The 17450-nt window shown below is 48.5% G+C and overlaps 1 protein-coding gene across 7 annotated transcripts in view; it reads left to right on the top strand.

The window, feature by feature from the left end:
- The window catches only part of TLN2 (talin 2), a 409343-nt gene that overhangs the window by 382999 nt on the left and 8894 nt on the right, over positions 1–17450 (top strand). For all 7 annotated transcript variants that reach the window (XM_053670053.1, XM_037151006.2, XM_053670051.1 and 4 more), the window contains 3 exons: positions 2215–2320; positions 3347–3471; positions 15210–15335. In XM_053670053.1, coding sequence (XP_053526028.1) covers positions 2215–2320; positions 3347–3471; positions 15210–15335 — 357 coding nt within the window. The remainder of the gene's footprint in view (positions 1–2214; positions 2321–3346; positions 3472–15209; positions 15336–17450) is intronic.

The following is a 17450-nucleotide window of genomic DNA, read 5'->3' as shown; positions in this document are numbered from 1 at the left end:
AGGTGAATATAGTCGAGCCTTTTATCATTAAGTGGTGGTAATGCCACCACTTGAGTTTAGAGCCGTAGTTCCTGCCTTCGGCCGCACATGAGAATCAGCTGGGGAACTTCTAAATATCTTGATGCCCAGGCCCCACCCCAGACCAATTCTATCAGTAACCCTGATGGAATGACATACTAAATTACATATTTATCCAGTCTTACCACAACTCTATAACAAAAGAGCCATTGTGATCATTTAATTGGTAAGTCAAGTTTAGAGAGGTAAGTGACAGGACCAGGGTTCCACAGGCAAAGTGAGTCCAGAACCTGCTTGTAACTGAATTGCTTGCCCGTGGCTGCGTTAGAGAGGAAAAAGCTCTTAACCCCTCCTCTCCACGGTTCCAGTGTTGTTTTGGAACTGGTCTCAGAAGCCACCATGTGAGGAATTGTTCCAGTAGTGTGATGGTCCCTTTTACATCTATCCATTTATTTGCTTACCTCTTCATTGGTCTGTACTGAGTTCTAAATATCTGCATAGTATGTGTCAGTCCTAGGAGGAGATAATGAGGATAACAGAGTAGCCAAAATCACAGTACAGTGGCAAATGTAACATTGAAAAGATTATAAGAGGAAGGCAAGAATAGATGCATGTGTAGTGATGCTCAAAAGTCTTTGACTAATCAACCTGAGTATGTGAATGTTCTCTTCTGTGCACCAGTGTATCTGGGCTGGTCGAAGTATAACCCCATTAACTCCCAGCCCCAGCTTTTTCACCACATTTCTCTTATAGTTATGACATGAAGGGGTTAGGCCAGGGTCCAAAAGTTGTCTTTCCCAGACTCCTGAAAATGAATATGGTACCTGGCTCAGTGAAAGGGGCTGGGATACCAACCAGAGAATTGACATTCAGCGAATGCCTACCGTGTTGCATTGTGCCAGAAACTGCCCTGTGTTCTTGCATTTGATCTTTACGGCAGTCCTGAGGGGTAGGCATGACCCCACTGTTACAAGTAGAAAACGAGTGCTGGCAGGGTATCCAAACCTTTTGGCATCTCTGGGCCACACTGGAAGAAGAGTTGTCTTGAGCCACACATTAAATACACAAACACTAACGAAAACTAATGAGTGGGGGGAAAAAAAGGTTTTAAGTAAATTTGTGATTTTGTGTTGGACCACATGCAGCCCATGGGCCATGGGTTGGACACCCCTGTAAAGGGCTCTGTGATCTGCCAGTAGCAGGCAAAGCCAGGTTCAAACACTGGTCTGTCCAGTGCCCAAGCCCACACCTCGTCCTCTGCTCAGAGGCTCCAAAATTGTCTAGAGGGGGACAGCAATTGTGCTTTTCTCCACAATGTCTGAACATTTCTCAACCTGAAGACAGCCAGTGTACAACATGGGGGGAAGATGCAGAAAAGAGAATTGGAAGAGGAATTTTGAAATTAGAAAGGAAGAGATTGGCGTGAGTCAGAATGTAAACCCAGGCTGGAGGTGGGCAAGGAGCTCTCATCCCATTTCCTAGTTCTGTTCTGGAAGGAATTTGGGAGGAATTCAGCTGGGATGCCTTTTCAGTTAGATTGGGGTTCGGAGTTCCAATATCTTTTTTTAACACCATAAAAAACAAAAAGTAAAACACATTTCTGAAATCCTTTGAACTACTTCAAAAGAGGGAAAGTCTTCGTGACTTTTTCCCCAGGAGCGCTTGCAGTTGGAAATGGATCGTTCTCTCAGGAACGGCCCCCTGAGCGGCTGGTCGTCGCTGTGCTCTGGATGACGTTGTCTCCGAGACCCACCGAGCCATACACTTCTCCTGGGCCCACGTTTTGTCACAAGTCCCAGCTGACCTGTTCCTCGGGCTTTCGTGTACACTCAGAGTGTTCTTGGGCAGTGGTGGGTCATTTTCATGTGCACACATTTATTATGTACAAGTAAAAGTACAAGTAAAGGACAGGAAGGTAGAAATAAAGGACAAATAAGGACTTCGTCTCCCCTCGGATCTTAAGGAAATAGGTCAGAAGGGACTGAAGAGAAACCCCTGGCTCCCCCCTATTTCTTTCTCATGCGAGAAAAACGGAAGGCCAGCGAGTTCTACATGTTTTCCCCAAGATCCTGAAGTCACTTGGTGATAGTTACAACCTAAACCAGGACGTCCACCTGTGCCCACCCGGAAGAGTGCGCTCCCTGTCGCAGTGGTTGTCACCTTCCTTATGCACGCGGCTTGTTCTTTTACCCACAGGTTCTTCAGAAACCAACGCCAGAGCTCAAGCACCAGCTGGCTGCCCTCTCCAAGCGAGTCGCCGGCGCCGTGACCGAGCTCATTCAGGCAGCAGAAGCCATGAAAGGTAGGGCGGGCCCTCCCGTGTCCTTTCACGGAGCGCCACCCCAAGGCGGTGCCAGTGAACCGAGCGGAGAAAATGCGCAGCCACACGAGCCCTTTCTTGGCATCGGCAGTCAGAAAAGCAAATGGAGGTAGAGTTAGATTTTAAAAGCAATGTCCTCCCCAAGCAAGTCTTCTCTCCAGTCTTTATGTTAAGAAGTTAAATGACTTAGTCCAGGGGTCCCCAACCTCCTGGCCATGGACCAGTACCAGGACCAGTACAGGCCTATTAGGAACCAAGCCGCACAGCAGGAGGTGAGACTGAATGTAATGAACTTGAATCATCCCGAAACCACCCCCTCCCCCCACTCAGGTCCATGGAAAAATTGTTTTCCATGAAACCGGTCCTTGGCACCAAAAATGTTGGGTACTGCTGGCATAATCCATCTAGAACTGTTCACTTCCCTTTTTAAGGGTATCACCACTTATTTTGTCTGTGTTTTCACTCATCAGAATATTTACTCTTATTTAAATAATACCCTTCATGTTTAGAAAATGGTGCCATCGGGGTGCATTGCTGGCACACCCCTTCATCGTCCCACAGGAGCCGGGGAAAGGTTTCCCCACCCTTTCCCTGTGTTTGAATTGAGGGGAGTGTCCAGTCCTTGTGAATGCCCAGGAGAAGAGCGCAGTAATGCTCTTTGACTGGGCATAGTCTCAAGTCTCCTGAACATGCTTGCTTATAGTCATGGGCTCAAAGTTAGCAGTCAGAGTCACGTTCAAGCTGGCCGTGGTCCATGAGATCTTGGTTTCAAAACTGTCGCTGGTGGCTGCTCCTGTGGTAGGGCTGTGCGCACGGCCAAGGGGAAAACCGGGGTCAGACAGTGCCCCTCAGCTGATCCCCGAGGGCCAGAGAGTAGACCCCTCAGTACAGTGCAGTTAGTGGGCTCATAGAACTTCTCCGCGAGCAAATCCAGATATTGTTTGTAATTAAGCCAGTGCCCTGAGGTGCACAGCTACCAAAGAATGACCCTCTTTGGACTGATTTTAGGAACCGAGTGGGTGGATCCAGAAGACCCAACCGTCATTGCAGAAACAGAATTGCTGGGGGCTGCAGCATCCATTGAGGCTGCAGCTAAGAAGTTAGAGCAACTGAAGCCAAGAGCAAAACCCAAAGTGAGTGTCCATGTGTGTGGCTGTTCGTCTCATGTCGTCAGTAGGCCTTCCGGTGGGCAGCTGTGAAACGAGCTGGGTCTGCTGCAGGGGGCTCGGCCTGTTCCGAGTGGTTAGACCAGCGAGCTGCAAACCGGCTCCCCCTGCCCAGCACCTTTATGAGGCCAGCAAAAACCAGTGGGAGAGCCTCGAGGTTAACCACCCAGAGAAATACCTTTGGATGTCCATAGGAAGAATTGGGCACTTACGATCTCCATTTAGTTCCATTATATACAAAGCAGGTATCGGATGCTTCCTTCAAAAAGTCCCTATTACTGAATGTGAGATTGTCACCCTCCAATCTTCCGGTTTCTGTATGCCTTTAGTAGACAAATAGCAACACCAGGTCTCTCCTTTTCTAAGAATTGAAGGAGGGCCGTGCGACTCTCAGAAGTATACCTATAATCAACTTTTTCGGTATATGCTGGAGACTATGATTAGATGGTGTATATTTTCCAGCTACATTTGTCATCTGGATAAGTATTTAGAACTTAAGACCATGAGTATATGTTAAGAGAAATAGCCACTAAGTTTGCGCAGTAGGGGGGACATTTGTTACGTGGAAAGGACAGTGAGTTTGTGCTGTCCAGGGGCCAAGCCCGACCCTGTTAAGAAACTATAACCTCCCACCCAGCTCTGCCCTCCTCCCACCATGAGAAGGTAGTTGAACCGGAGGGGGCCTCCTTTTCGGTCTATTCAAGCAAGTCCCTTCTGGTGCCTGTAAACTTACCTCCCTTCCAAGGACTCAAATGCACTGGCAAATAAAATCGGTCTCTTCCCCTCAAAAAAAGTGGAGTCCCTCGGTGCCCGTCTACCTAAAACTCCACCTGTGTTGTCAGACCGAAAGGCGAAGCACGAGCGCTGGGATCCGCCAGCCCACTCGAAAGCGGTGCCTGGGTCCACACCGCGTGGGAAGAACATGTGGCCCCAGTGACTCCGTTCAGCTGCGGGGCCTTCTTAAAACCAGGGGATTCTTGGAGCCCGATTCCTCGCAGTCACTCTAGACGTGGCAAGCACACTTGAGTTCTTTTCTCACCAAAATGTAATTTAACCCACTCGGGAGCGGAATGTGGCTATAGGAGCAACTCTGTTTTCTGTTATGTTTGTGCTTTGTAAATCAAGCTCATTGTGAATGGAAAATGTACTTTCAGCTGAAGAAGCAAATAGCAACCACTGACGAACATCCACAGGCCTCGTGCTTAATTTGTTTTTCCCCTTCCAAACGTGGTTTCCACACAGGTGGCCTCTCTCTTCTGTCTGCTAGTGCCGAAGGCACGTCAGCTGACACATTCTCCTTGAGAATTAGCCTGGTGCCAGTCTGACACTGACACGCCACCTTATTCCAGGAGCCCCTGTCCCGATCCTGCTCCCGTTGTCCTTCTGCCAGGTCCCTCTGCGTCCTTGTTGGTCTCTGAATCTGGGTTTCCCTCTGCCAGCCGTTTACTTACCTGACGATTTTTGATCTGAAAAGCAAAGTTACTAGAGTTCCTTCCCCATAGGATTGTTGTTACAACAAATGAGCTAATTTAAGGACGCAGTGCCTGATGAGCAGTAACACTTAGTAAACTGTATCCCTGTCACTGAAAATAGGCTTCTGGGACTTTTATCTACTAACCTCCTAGGAAAATGCCTGAAATAAAAATTATTCCACAGAGCCATGAGCTGATGGCCTACACAAAAAGAGAAAAGAAAGAGCGAGCAGAACAAAAGCCCCCTCCGATGGGTGCCCAGCATGTGCCAGGCAATCTTCCAGGGCCTTTACATGGATTCACTCATCTGGGCTGTGCAGCCAGTCCCTGGGGCGGCACTGGTACCGGCCCTGCTCTGCAGAACCAGAGGCAGGCGGCCTGGCCAGCGTCAGCGCCCAGGCGGGATGGAGCTGAGGGCAGTGCGTGGGGGCTCCCGCTGGGTGGCAGTTCTAGTCCGCGCCTTTCCTTCCGGCCCACCCAGTGTCAGAGAGGCTGGTGCATTCCCCCCCCCCAGGTTTGGGTTTGCCTGCATCCTTTGACCCGTTAATCCCGACTCTGGAATCTGTCCTGAGGAGGAAACCTGGAGAGGAAGAGTGCTGGGCCGGGGGGCGGGGTGGGGGGGGGTGTTCCTTTCTCCCTCGTTTGTAGCGGTGAGAAGCTGGACGTGCCCTGAGTGTCTCCTTGAAGGAAAAATACTCAACTCTTAAAAACAATGGTTGATAAGACTGTGTAGCGTTAAGAAGATGCTCACAGCGTAATGGAAAGTTTTAAAAAAGGAACAGAATGCAGAATTGCGCGCTCGTTATGGTTACAGCTCTGTGCAGACCACTTGCGTGTGAGGGGACAGGTGGGGAATGTGCAGAACGGTGGGGCTGGGGCGATGGGGGGGGCCTCTGGTTTCACAGTAAGAGCACTTATTAGAGATGACGGCTGAGCGGCACGTGGGCACTTCCCACACTGCTCGGGACCGTGTAGCCTTTGTGTTTACAACGTTTTTTGTTTGTTTTTGTCTTTTGTCTTTTTATATGCACAGCCGAGGTATCCTTTGGCTAAGGTCGTAGTTAACCTAACTGTTGATTTGAGTCCCTCCGTTTCATTTTGGCGCTCCCTGCTTCAGGTCTCTCCCATCTTCCTGTCAGGAAGGGTGCTTGGTACTTCTCGGGTGTTGGAGAGTGATCTGAAGTCCCTTTCTGCCCCGTGACCAGAAGCCCCCACCACATAGCTTATATCAGCCAAAACCGAGGCTCGTGAGAATGCCGTCTATTTACCAGGTGGGGTGCTGCCTGACTCATGAATCAGTCAACAAAGCCCAACAGCACCACACACACAAACCCAAAACCATGGTTCGTGCCTGTCTGCGAAGGCCATCTGGTTTGGGGGAATATCTGCATGAAATAAATATCTTCCTTGGCTTTATAAAGGAATTTATTTCCCCAGGTTAAAAAAGAATCCCATTTTTACAGCCAAGTCAACCAGTCATTTGAGATTACTCACTTTTCTCCATTCCCTCTCGTAACCTGAAAAGACAACAGAAATGAGGATGCTGAGAATAAGCCATTGCCAGGGCATCCCCATTTCTCTAACTCTGTACACAACGCACAGGCCCCCGGTAGGGAGTGAACGCACTTTCCTTCCAGAACTGGGCCGCGCTCACACTGCTCTGAGGAATACTTCTGGGTCTGGGCAATGTTTTTGCTTAAATTATTTTGCTCATCACGTCCTCAGGTTGCCTGATTTAAAAGTAGAATAGTCTGTGGTTATGAAGATGATTCCTGGTTTATCCCTGCTTCAGGCCCTTAAAACTTAAGTACCTCTTTTTGCCTGGAATCTCCCAGACATGAATAACGAACAAGCTTGCCCTTTTGAGTCCACCGTTTGCGTGGGAAGATGGTCTAAAGGCAAAATGAGCGTGTCGGTGAGCTCTGGCGCGCATGCCTGCGGTATGGCTAATGGCGCCAGTTCCCCGCTGGCAGACAGACCGCGCTCCGCAGACAGGAGAAGGGGGTGCAGGGTGGCCGCCCTGCCGCCAGCGCAGCCTGCGGCTCTGTGCCTGTTCTCGAGCTCAGTCAGACCTGGATGCCTTTTCTGCAGGCCTCTGTGTGATATGTTTGATATATTAGGTTGTTATTTAATCCAACTATATATCAAACATATTCCTACAGTGTCTTGCCCTGTCTCCGGGGGTTCCTGATACAGTTTATAAGGCAACAGGAAAGAACATGTTAAAATCACAAGGAGACATAGAAGGTGGAAGGTCCATTGCATTTCACTATGTTACATTCCATTTCTTCTTGTAGCATTTGAAACCTGTATCAGTATTGCTAGTTTATTTTGTTACGAAAGCAAATCATAGTTATTGATGTTTCATAAGAGCCTGAGATACTGTGTGCGGCTTAGTTTCTGCAGTGGTGAGTCCCTCGAGGGCCACACTCATCGGAAAGCTGGCAGGTCCCACCCGTGTCTGTGACATGAAATAAAGGTCAGGACTGTACCCTCCAAACACATCTAGGTTCATATTTCATGTTAGTTCGCTTTCACCCTGATCTTCAATTTAGAAATTATGATTTTCATCATTGAATTTTCAGCCAAGACACAAGCACAAATCAACTGTCTGACTTTCCTGCCCACCCACAGCAACAAAATGTGTGAACCAATCAGCCACACCAGCTGTGTGGATGGTGACTCACTGGGCTTCACGCAGACCCTGATGAGGACTGAACGTATCTAGTAGAGATAATGAGGTGTGGACTGTGCTCTGTCTGTCGAATTTCCTGTTATAGGTTAGCTTGTCAGTAGAAGTTGACAATATTTAGACTAAGCCGACAATCAGAAAGTAATTCCATAGCCTAATTGGGTGCAAGAGGAAGTTCAGGATTATGAAATATTTTTTCTGGCACATAACTGCCTTCGCTGGCTGACTTTGACCCCTTCCTCACAGAAGAGCCTGTGAAGTACGTGTGAGTACATTCCGATCGCTCTCAACACAAGCCTGTGAGCACTGCTCCCTGCAAAGAGAACTAGCAAGCTCATAGCTCAGCTTTGGGGAGGAGAAAAGAAGTGTGCTTTTAGAGCCCTCCTGGGTGTAGGCAATCCCCCCGACAGGTGGCGAGCTGGTGGTTGAACCGGTGGCTCAGGAAGGCTTCCTATGGTAATGTGTAGGAGCCATCGCTGGGCTGCTTGGGGTGAATGCAGAGTGACAGGCCCCAGTGGTGGCAGGAGCAGAGAAGCGATGACAAGGGGGTGGGGGGGACACGCAGCGTGGGAGTCCCGGCTTCAGGAGCTGAAAAGTAGAGCTCGCCCTTGGCAGCTCTTCCTTCCCACGGAAAAGTGGTCCGGCAGTGTGTGTCGGCAGGGACGCTTTCAGACGGTTTTCAAGGCACCGCCAAGATCGGTGCCACCTTCACTCGCCAGAAAACATCTTTTGGGGTTTTCAGTGCAGTTTAAGCTGTTTGACCAAATGGCGAACGGTCAGGGAAAAGAGGCAGCATGTTCTTGTGAATAAAGAAAAATGCAGTTTTAAGGGGACACTCAGGTGAAGCCCATTCATTAGTATTGATGTGGTTTTCTTGTTTCTTTTGGTAATTTTGCTATAGACCAGCATGCTGTACTGATTGATTGGGTGAGTAGGAAAGGCAACCAGATGAGCAGGGAGGAGGAAAAGCAGATACGGTGTTTTCTGTAGGGCCAGACGGGGGGCTCTGGGCTTATCTGCCCCTGGTTGTTTCCAGAACAGGAGACGTATAGGGTGTGAGAAGTGAAGGTGTGTGGGGGACTCTGCCAGCACATGTTCTCAGATAACTCCCCACCAGTAGGACCGTGGTTCCTGGTCAGACCCGCCTCAGACCCATGGGGGACTCATATCCAGGGGCTCACAGTGTAAAAATGTATCTGATTAAGCCTGGAAAGAATTCTGTTACCTTTTCTTTGTCCATGTTCCCTACATACACATTCGAGTACCTTTTTTTTGAGAGAGAGAGAGCATAAAATCTTTAAGAGTTATTCCATCAAACAGAAATAGCAATCACAAAGTCATTTTAGTGGCATTACTTCTCACTTTTTAAAAAAGTACTCAAACAGTGGATACTGTGGGCAAACCACTCCGAAGATAGAAGTGGTGCGAGCCCAGGCCTTTTCCAGTGTACGTGGAGGTGCATTTACTCCACGTCTGGATGCAGAAGGTGGTCCCTCCCCAGGTTGCAGACATAGCCACCTGTCAGTGCCTTCTCTCTGTCTCCCACTTTGTCTGTTTACAGTTTCCCTGGAGCCCTCCCCAAGCCCAGGGCAGCCCTGGAAGGGAGAGGAGGGGCCAGAGCCCTGTGTCCAGATCTAAGCCCTTCTCAGCCCTTTGAACTATTTAGAGCGATGGTCCTAAACACACCCCACCCATGGGTTCTCCAGAGGAGAAGCCGATCTGGCTCTGGTGCAGTTGGGTCATTGGATACAGGCTAAGGTCTCCCCCCAGGCGCCTCTCAATTCCATTCCAGAAGCAAACTAGTAGCAGCCAAACTCACTACAAAAAAAAAGGAGAAACGTGGCAGCCTGTTCCACTCCACTTCCAACTGGCAGGAAACGCCTCCCTCTCGGTGCAGGGCTGTTTGGTTTGGCTGCCTTTTCTCCCTTGGGGACATTTGAATTATATTCAAAATGTTCATACTTTTAAAATATATACTGCATAAATGGTCTGACAGAAGTAATGCCTGCTTGAATGTGGTTGGTAGGACAATAATATGGGTATAATTTATAGTTTCAATTTGAACATTTCACCTAATATGTCATATAGTGTGCTTGAGTATGATATTATGTTACCGAATTAAATGCTTATGATTTTGAAATAAAAAGGCATTATTTCTGCTAGAATACATATATTCTTATATATAAGAATTTTTTGAATTCATATATATGTAAAATCCTTATACACACACATATATTTTTTTTTCTGATGTGCTGTGACCTTGTTTCTAGTGGCAAACATTCTGCAAGACTTCCAGTGACCCAGAACAAGGCATGATTCGTAACTGGGAAGATGGCACCATGAGTTGTCATTGGCTCTGTGGACAGTTATGGGAAGGCAGTCTCTCAGAGGTTTCAGGGAGGGAGACAGAAATCAGGGCAAGTGACCGTTTGGCCATATTCTATGGGTGACTTCCGCTCCTTTGCCTCAAGTTCATTGAGGGGAGGGGCAGCAGGGTTGCAGGGCTGTGACTCACAAAGAAAAGGGAAAGGAGGAGGACCACGGGTGGAAACACTCTTCCTCTGCCCCCCACATGCCCAGGGACCTGGGGGGGCGGGGACGGGCCAGGGGCCGGTGGTAAAGACACTGCAGGAAGGACGCAGGGCTCCTTCCTGAAGAGGCCAACAAAGAGGAAGGAAGAGAGTCAGTACTCCCTGCTTATTTTAGACAGTGCCTTCTAAGAAGGGTTTGATTGGCGTGTCTAAGCTGTGAGGCACCAGGAGGGCCGCCGAGTTGCTCCTCACATTACAGACAGAAAATGGATTGTTGTCAGAGAAGGGGAGCGAATGTCTCCAAGTCACGGTCAGGAAGTGCAGGTCGGTGACTGACACCCAGCTCATCCATCTCCTGGTTGGGTGTTGAGGGAGAGGCCGCGAGCAGTGCCGATCTGTATCACCTGGCACTTGACACCTCGTTTATGTTTGCAGTTTTTATTTATAACTGTTTTAGGTTTTAATCAGAAAAGGCAGGTTGAATTCTTACCAGAATTGAGTGGCAAACAGCGTTTGGAAAGGGAAAACAGACTAGCTTAGCCCAAAGTCTGAAAAAAACAATATTTAAGACCATAAAAAATATACGTAGTAGAAATAATAATGAAATTATTTGCTGGTAGTTAATGAACATTTACTAGGAGTCAGTTGTGCTCCATGGATAGGAATACTTAAGCAGCCCTACCGGATGGGTAGGAGGGAAGGAGGTTGGCCAAGCAAATGAATTGCTGCAAAGACTGTGTTCTCGGAATCCTTGAAAGGCAAAAGGTACTTCAAAAATGAAGAAAAGCCTCCCGTTTTCTGTTCCCTTTCCACACCTCCTCCCCCTCTCCTACCCCAGTGGAACCTCCAGCTCTCTGAACATTAGACCAATCAGAGTGCTGATTAGACACTAATTAGACAGCTTCCCATGAAGCTGTCCAGCTGTGGGGAGCCCACCTGGAGTGTGGTCCCTCCCCAGAGAAAGCTTCCCCGACCACTGACTCTCTAAAAGGGGAGCTCCGCCTAAGATCACCAAACAGGAAAATAGTGGCAAAAGGGTGCTTACACCCTTCTCAAAGCTACCAAAAAACTAAGGTGAGGAGAAGGGCGTCACCGGCTAGTCTGTTGTTAAGAGCTAGTGATGACCTGGCCAATAGTCTTTTCCAGTGGAGGGGCGAGGGGAAAGGACCTGTACGAAAGGCGAGAGAATACAGTCAGTACTCAGAGGCTGCGGCCAACCCCGTCACGAAGCAGAACAGATTCTCAGTTTGTACATCTGTTATTTTGCCCAGTAGTATTTTATTGAGAGCCTCTGCAAAATGCCAAAAGTGCCACTGTGTTACATCTGTGCGTGCCCCATGAGCTGTCACCAACTGTGCAGGTCAGTGGAGGGATGCAGGCAGACCATACAGTCAACCCGCAGCTTTACATGGGCAGGAGCCTGTACCCAGATGCGTGTGCCTTCACCCCCTGCCCCTGCCCCAGGAATCAGGAGTGGACAGCTGTTGATGTGGACACTCACTCGGTGCACGTCTCCTTCTCTAACCATGTAAACTATCCTCTGGCTGAACTCGAGAACTCGGGAGACTCATTTTGCATAAATACATCCATTCCCCAAGCTTTCATCACACGGGCTGCTCTGATTTTGTGCTCAGGAGATATACATTGAATAAAAAGTCTGTGCCCTGGCGGAGATCATAGGCTGGTAGGGTTCAGCTGACGAGTGTCTATTTCTCCTTGACCCAGGCCAGCATTTCCCACAGGCCAGAACACCTCCATTAGAAATGCAGATTCCAAGGCCCCGCCCCAGACCTACTGAAACACAGTAGGTCTGCAGCGTTAACCAGATCCTCTGGCGATTCTGCAAAAGCTATCAGTTTAGCCCACCTAATGAAAACATTTCCTTGAGTTCATCACCTTCACTGGATGTGAGTAGCTTTAGAGTACAGGTGGCAAACACAAGGCCCGAGGGCTGAATCCGGCCCTCCACCTTGATTTATCCCGCCCGGCACCTTGTTTCTCCCCAGCGGCAGCGCCGAGCTCTTGCTTAACTGTTCAGGAGCAGTTACATTTATACAGTCCTAACATTACATCTGGCCCTTTGAAGGCAACCACAAGGCTGATGTGGCCTCCGGTAGAGATGAGTTTGACACTCCTGCTTTAAAGAAATATAAGTAACTACATGCATAGGATTAGTTATAATTGTTTTAACAATCTTAATGGCTCCAGTTGTTGGAGTATGGGGAACGGAAAAACTGAAGTCCTTCAAAGACCAAGCCAATCTTGTTTCTCTCCTTTTTTGCGATGTGGTTAAGCCGTGTACATCCTCCTCTTCTCTGGCCACCTGGCCGCCCTTCTCTCCACTTCCATCCTCTGTGCTAGTGGGAGCTGAAGCTGATGGGGGCACTGACCGGGGTGCTTGCCTTTTCACCAACCCTCCCGGGGGCAGGGAGACCCCATTTCCTCTGAGGCTGGAAGTTGTGTGCTATGAGGAAGCCTCGGGGGTTGATGTCTGTGTGCGCAGGAGAGACAGGGTGGGTTAGTGTTAATGGTAACCTGCCTGCAGAATGCCTGCACCCAGCGGGCAGGCCAGCAGCACTCCGCCCAGATGGCAGCATCTAAACAAGCACCTTCTATCCTCGTTGCCATCCCAGTCGGCTCTATCTAGTCTTCCTTGGGAAGCTCTCAAGTACTTTTTAATCCGAGCACATGTCTTCCGGAAATAAGGCTTTCTGCTGTGGCCATTTTAAAGCATAGAGATGTTCTGGAGAGAAAAATAAAAATCCATCAAGGGGTGTTACGGCAGTTGCCATTGCAAGAAAAATCAGTGGGTGTCAAAGATATTTTGAAGTTGAATATCTATTTTAAGCATGTGTTTTACCCAAAAATTTGTGGTGATGATGAAATAATAATAATAAAACAAAAACCCTGCCAGGCAGCAGAAGACATGGGAGAAGCCTTTCAAACCAGTTGTAATGATTTCATCATAGTATTCATGCTTAGAGTTAGCACTTCATTTTAAGGAAATTCCATATTTATGAATCCTAAAATTTGGGAAATCAGGAATCTGCTGATGGGCACTCCACCCTGTAAAGTGGACTGAACTGTAGAACACACAGTGCAGCCAAGGGCCCCTGAGACAGGAGTCCGGGAGACTCTTGGGAGGCACCCCAGGCTTCTGTTTTCTGATCTGCAAAGTGAGGAGGGGCTCCCTTTGGCCTCCAAAGGTCTGTGGTTTCCTCGGTGCCTTAATCTGTTATGTATGCTTGACTTTCTTTTGCAGAATGAGTTTTCCAAAAAGCTATTAATTCAAGATCATTGAACACAGGTCCCAGAGCCTATATATGTCTTCGGGGCCTGTGCATGACAATACCTTTCACACCAAAGCACCTTATAATGAGTCATGTTTGTATTTCAGCAAACAATTTCATATTCCACTATTGCTACTCCCCCACTCCCACCCCATAATGAAGAATCCAAAATGATTCCACCAGAACTGAATCCGTTCCTGTCCCAAATGCTCCCAGAGCAAGACTATCAGAAAGAAGAAAGACTGTCCAGCGTCTGTCCCCAAGCTCCTCACACGCTGCTGCCGTCCTACAGACCCACTGTGTGTGCACTGCACCATGACTTTGATAACGTGGGCATAAAACGAAAATGAGGTCGGCATCTCTCCTGATGGAAGATGCGATCGTTAAGAACAGGGCGGTAGAAAAGAGCTGTGCCCACATATCCATCCTATTTGATGTCTCGTCTGGGACCACTAGTGAGCTGACTTTGCGCCTCTGACCTATTCCTCACTGATGCCCAGGTTGGGCAGCAGAGGGGCGGGGGCTGTGGCCCTTGACTAGTAAAACAGATCATGGTGGACTCAGAGAGTTTTAGGTTTAAGTCTGATTTAGACTTTTCTTGCTGCCGCCTGACTTGGAGCCCAGTTTTTCACCTCTCTGAGCCTCAGTGTTCTCACTGTGAATATAAGGGTATGGATACCTACAGCGCAGGGGGTTTTTTCCTGTTTTTTTGGTGAAAACAAGCTAATGTGCATGGAAGTGCCTAAACAAGCTGCCTGGCACATAGTAGACACTTTTAAAACTCTATTACCATTGTACAGCACTGCAAATGTACTTAATGACACTGACTCGTACACTTAAAATTGGTCCAGAGGGTAAATGTTAGGTGTATTTTACCACACACGTGCAAAGAAAAGTATTGCTGGTACCAGCCACATCTTCGGCATTCTGGGGCCCAAGGGGAGCTTCAGCATATTGGGGGACTATTAGTGCTACAGGGGACCTTGAACATTGTCTAGTCTGACCACCCCAAATGGTGGTGCCCCCCCACCCAGCCCACTCCCCAGAAGCTTCTCTTCAACTTCCCAGGTTGCGTTGAGCATGGTGGTGGCAAATTTACAGCAGAGTCCCACTGACCTGGCAGTGCCTGCACAGGTGGCCAGTGTTCTTCCCCAGGTGCAGCGGGCCCGGGAGCCGGGTGACTGGACAAGCTTCACCTGGGCGGGTTTCTTTTCCATCACGGGGTGGTTTTTGGTTGGTATGTAACTCTCTTCGCGCTCAGCCACAAAGAGGCAAGTGCTACTTTGCTTTTGTTTTTGCCCCAGAAAAATAAGGTTTTTCATGACCGCTAGCCATTTTTGAGCCCTAAGCCCCGGAAAAAGGTGCCACCACCCCCACTTTGGATTTTGATTATTGGTTATTTTGGTTTTGGATATCGATACCGATGGAACCATTCAAGATATTTGATTCACGGTGGGTTTTTGTCTCTTTAAAGATTCTGGCCTGGAAAAATAGCCTTAGAACTTCCTGAGTTAACATTTGTGTAGAATGTCAGTGCTGGTGGCTTTCGCCTTTTGGAGAGGGGACTTGGGGAGGCAGCGTAGGCCTTTCAGCCTGGGCTGGTTTGCCAACAAAAAGCAAAGACAGATGAAGAGCCAGGTGACTGGGCAGTAAGTAGCTTGGCACAATGTGCCCTTTGTGGATATGACGTGCATGTGACACTGTTCTCTTTTGGTTATAGCAAGCAGATGAGACTCTGGATTTTGAAGAACAGATCTTGGAAGCTGCTAAATCCATTGCTGCTGCCACAAGTGCCCTGGTCAAGTCAGCCTCAGCAGCCCAGAGGGAGCTGGTGGCCCAAGGAAAGGTGGGTAAACGCTGTTGGCCAAGCAGTGGGAGGTCACACAGTGAGAGCCTGTGAGGAAAAGAGCTGAAGGCTTTAGGCCTGACCAAGGAAACCAGCGCTGTGCCTTCTGTCACTGACCTGCCAGTCTGCCTCCACTGCCCAAACACTCTGTTTGCTTAAACCTGACAAACGGAATCAAGGGTTTGGCTTCTTGGCCTCTCATCTGCTTCTGGTTAAGGAAAGAAACCACCCCGGGCAGTGATCAGGCCAGAACAAGACACTGGTATTCCCACCGTGCATTAGGCTATTCAAGGACGTAAGCTGTCGTGTTTTCCTGGTGGATGGCTGTGTAACTAAGGACTTTCTAATGCCGTCTTCCAACCCCAGAGGCTCCACTGATTCTTTAGTACCATGTAGCTGAATGCTATCCAGTTCTGCAGTTACCATTTTCCTGAGCCCATTGGCCAAAAGGCCAGTCCAGTTTTAAATCTGAAATGTCTTTAATCAGCTTCATCTCCAATCACCCATTCCATCTGCATTAGCATGAAAGCCTAGTTCTTTTTCACTAATCCAAAGAATTAATAGTGTATTAGACTAATCCTGGCTGTGGCAAAGCTTTCCAATTTAAATTACTCCCTGTGTCCTGTTTTTTCCCCGTACAACATGAAACCACCCCATCCAAATTGTATCTGCAGAGCGCCTCTCAAATATAAAGGCCCTGCAGAAACCCCTCGCAGTGTGTCAGTTGGGGTTTGGGAAATTTGGTCATCATAACTGTCAGTCACTTCTGTTTGCCATGGAGAAGGCCTTTGCTGTCAGTGTGCAGAGAGACAGGTATGAGTGTGTCTGGGCCCAAGAATGTGTAGCACAGACAGAAAGTGATGCCCACGTGGTGGCTGTCCGTCTTCCAAAGGAAGTCTCTTGTGAACGAGCCATGTCTTAGTCTCAGACCACGTACTCTGGCTTTTCCGGCTAAACCATTGTGATGTCTGTAATTCAGTGTTGACATATGTGCACCTCCCCAAGCGGCATGCAGTCTGTTCCCTTATGTTCTCACGTATCCCCCGGAGACGTGGCACGGTGCTGACCTTACTTACCGAGTGTGCATTGACCCATCAATATGCAAAGACCAAAAATGGGCCATTGAGAAAAATATCCTACCTAAAAATCCTAGTTTATGGATAAAGGGCCAAGTATGTGCCAGACACATGGCGAGAGTCTACAGAATCTGGCTTGAAGTGGCAGAGTCCTGTCCTCCAAGGGACTCTGACGTTCAAGCACTGAAAAGTTGGTAACGGAGGTTCGGCTGGACTTGGGTGAACTCTAGGCTTATATCCAGGACCTTGGGATTTACCTGACTTTCACCAAGCCCTGATGTGATTCCTGTCATTGCTGACAGACCCTCAGTTTCATATTCAAATAGAGAGAGTCTTCATCTGCCCTGGCTGGTGTGGCTCAGTTGGTTGGGGCGCCTTCCTGTAATTGAAGAGTTGCAGATTCGATTCCTGGTTAGAGCACATACCTAGGTTGCAAGTTCGGTCCCTGGTCTGGGCACCTACAATCCCTGGTCCAGGCACCTACAGGAGGCAAACAATCGATGTTTCTCCCTCTCATGGATGTTTTTCTGTCTCCCCTCCTCTCTCTCTAAAAGCAGTGAAAAACTGTTCTCAGGTAAGGATTAAAAAAAGTAATAAAATGATTTTTGAAATAGGGAGTCATGTTTTACCTCTCTATGCAGCCCCCACAAGTATAAAGGTATTTCCTCCCATAGATACTCACTCTATGTCTGGACAGAAAATATTTTACTTATTGCCCCAACAAAACAGTCTGTTTCCTTAAGGTTCTGCATTTAATTGTACTGGAGGAATGTACTGCCCATGTCGGTGTCATCTGCCAGATAGTCACAGTGTGGCTGCAGGCTCTGTGATCGGGAGAGATTTAAGTTTCCCTTGGCCCTTGAAAGAAGAGGCCTCAGGGGCTCCCGTGTTTGAAGTGGAGAAAGGTCGGCAAAGGAAATGAGCATGTAAAGACAGCCCTGATCTATCATTCCTGAGCCGTTTCCCAGAAACGCAATCCCTGGCAACTGAACAGGCCGCTGGGGGCCTTGCAGAGGGGCTCCTTGTGGCCCAGGCGGAA

The sequence above is a fragment of the Artibeus jamaicensis genome, unplaced genomic scaffold, assembly GCF_021234435.1.
Source record: "Artibeus jamaicensis isolate MK-2021 breed Jamaican fruit bat unplaced genomic scaffold, CSHL_Jam_final contig_548, whole genome shotgun sequence".
Classification (NCBI taxonomy): domain Eukaryota; kingdom Metazoa; phylum Chordata; class Mammalia; order Chiroptera; family Phyllostomidae; genus Artibeus; species Artibeus jamaicensis.
The sequence above is the reverse complement of the archived record's forward strand: the minus strand, read 5'-3'. Positions and strand labels throughout refer to the sequence as shown.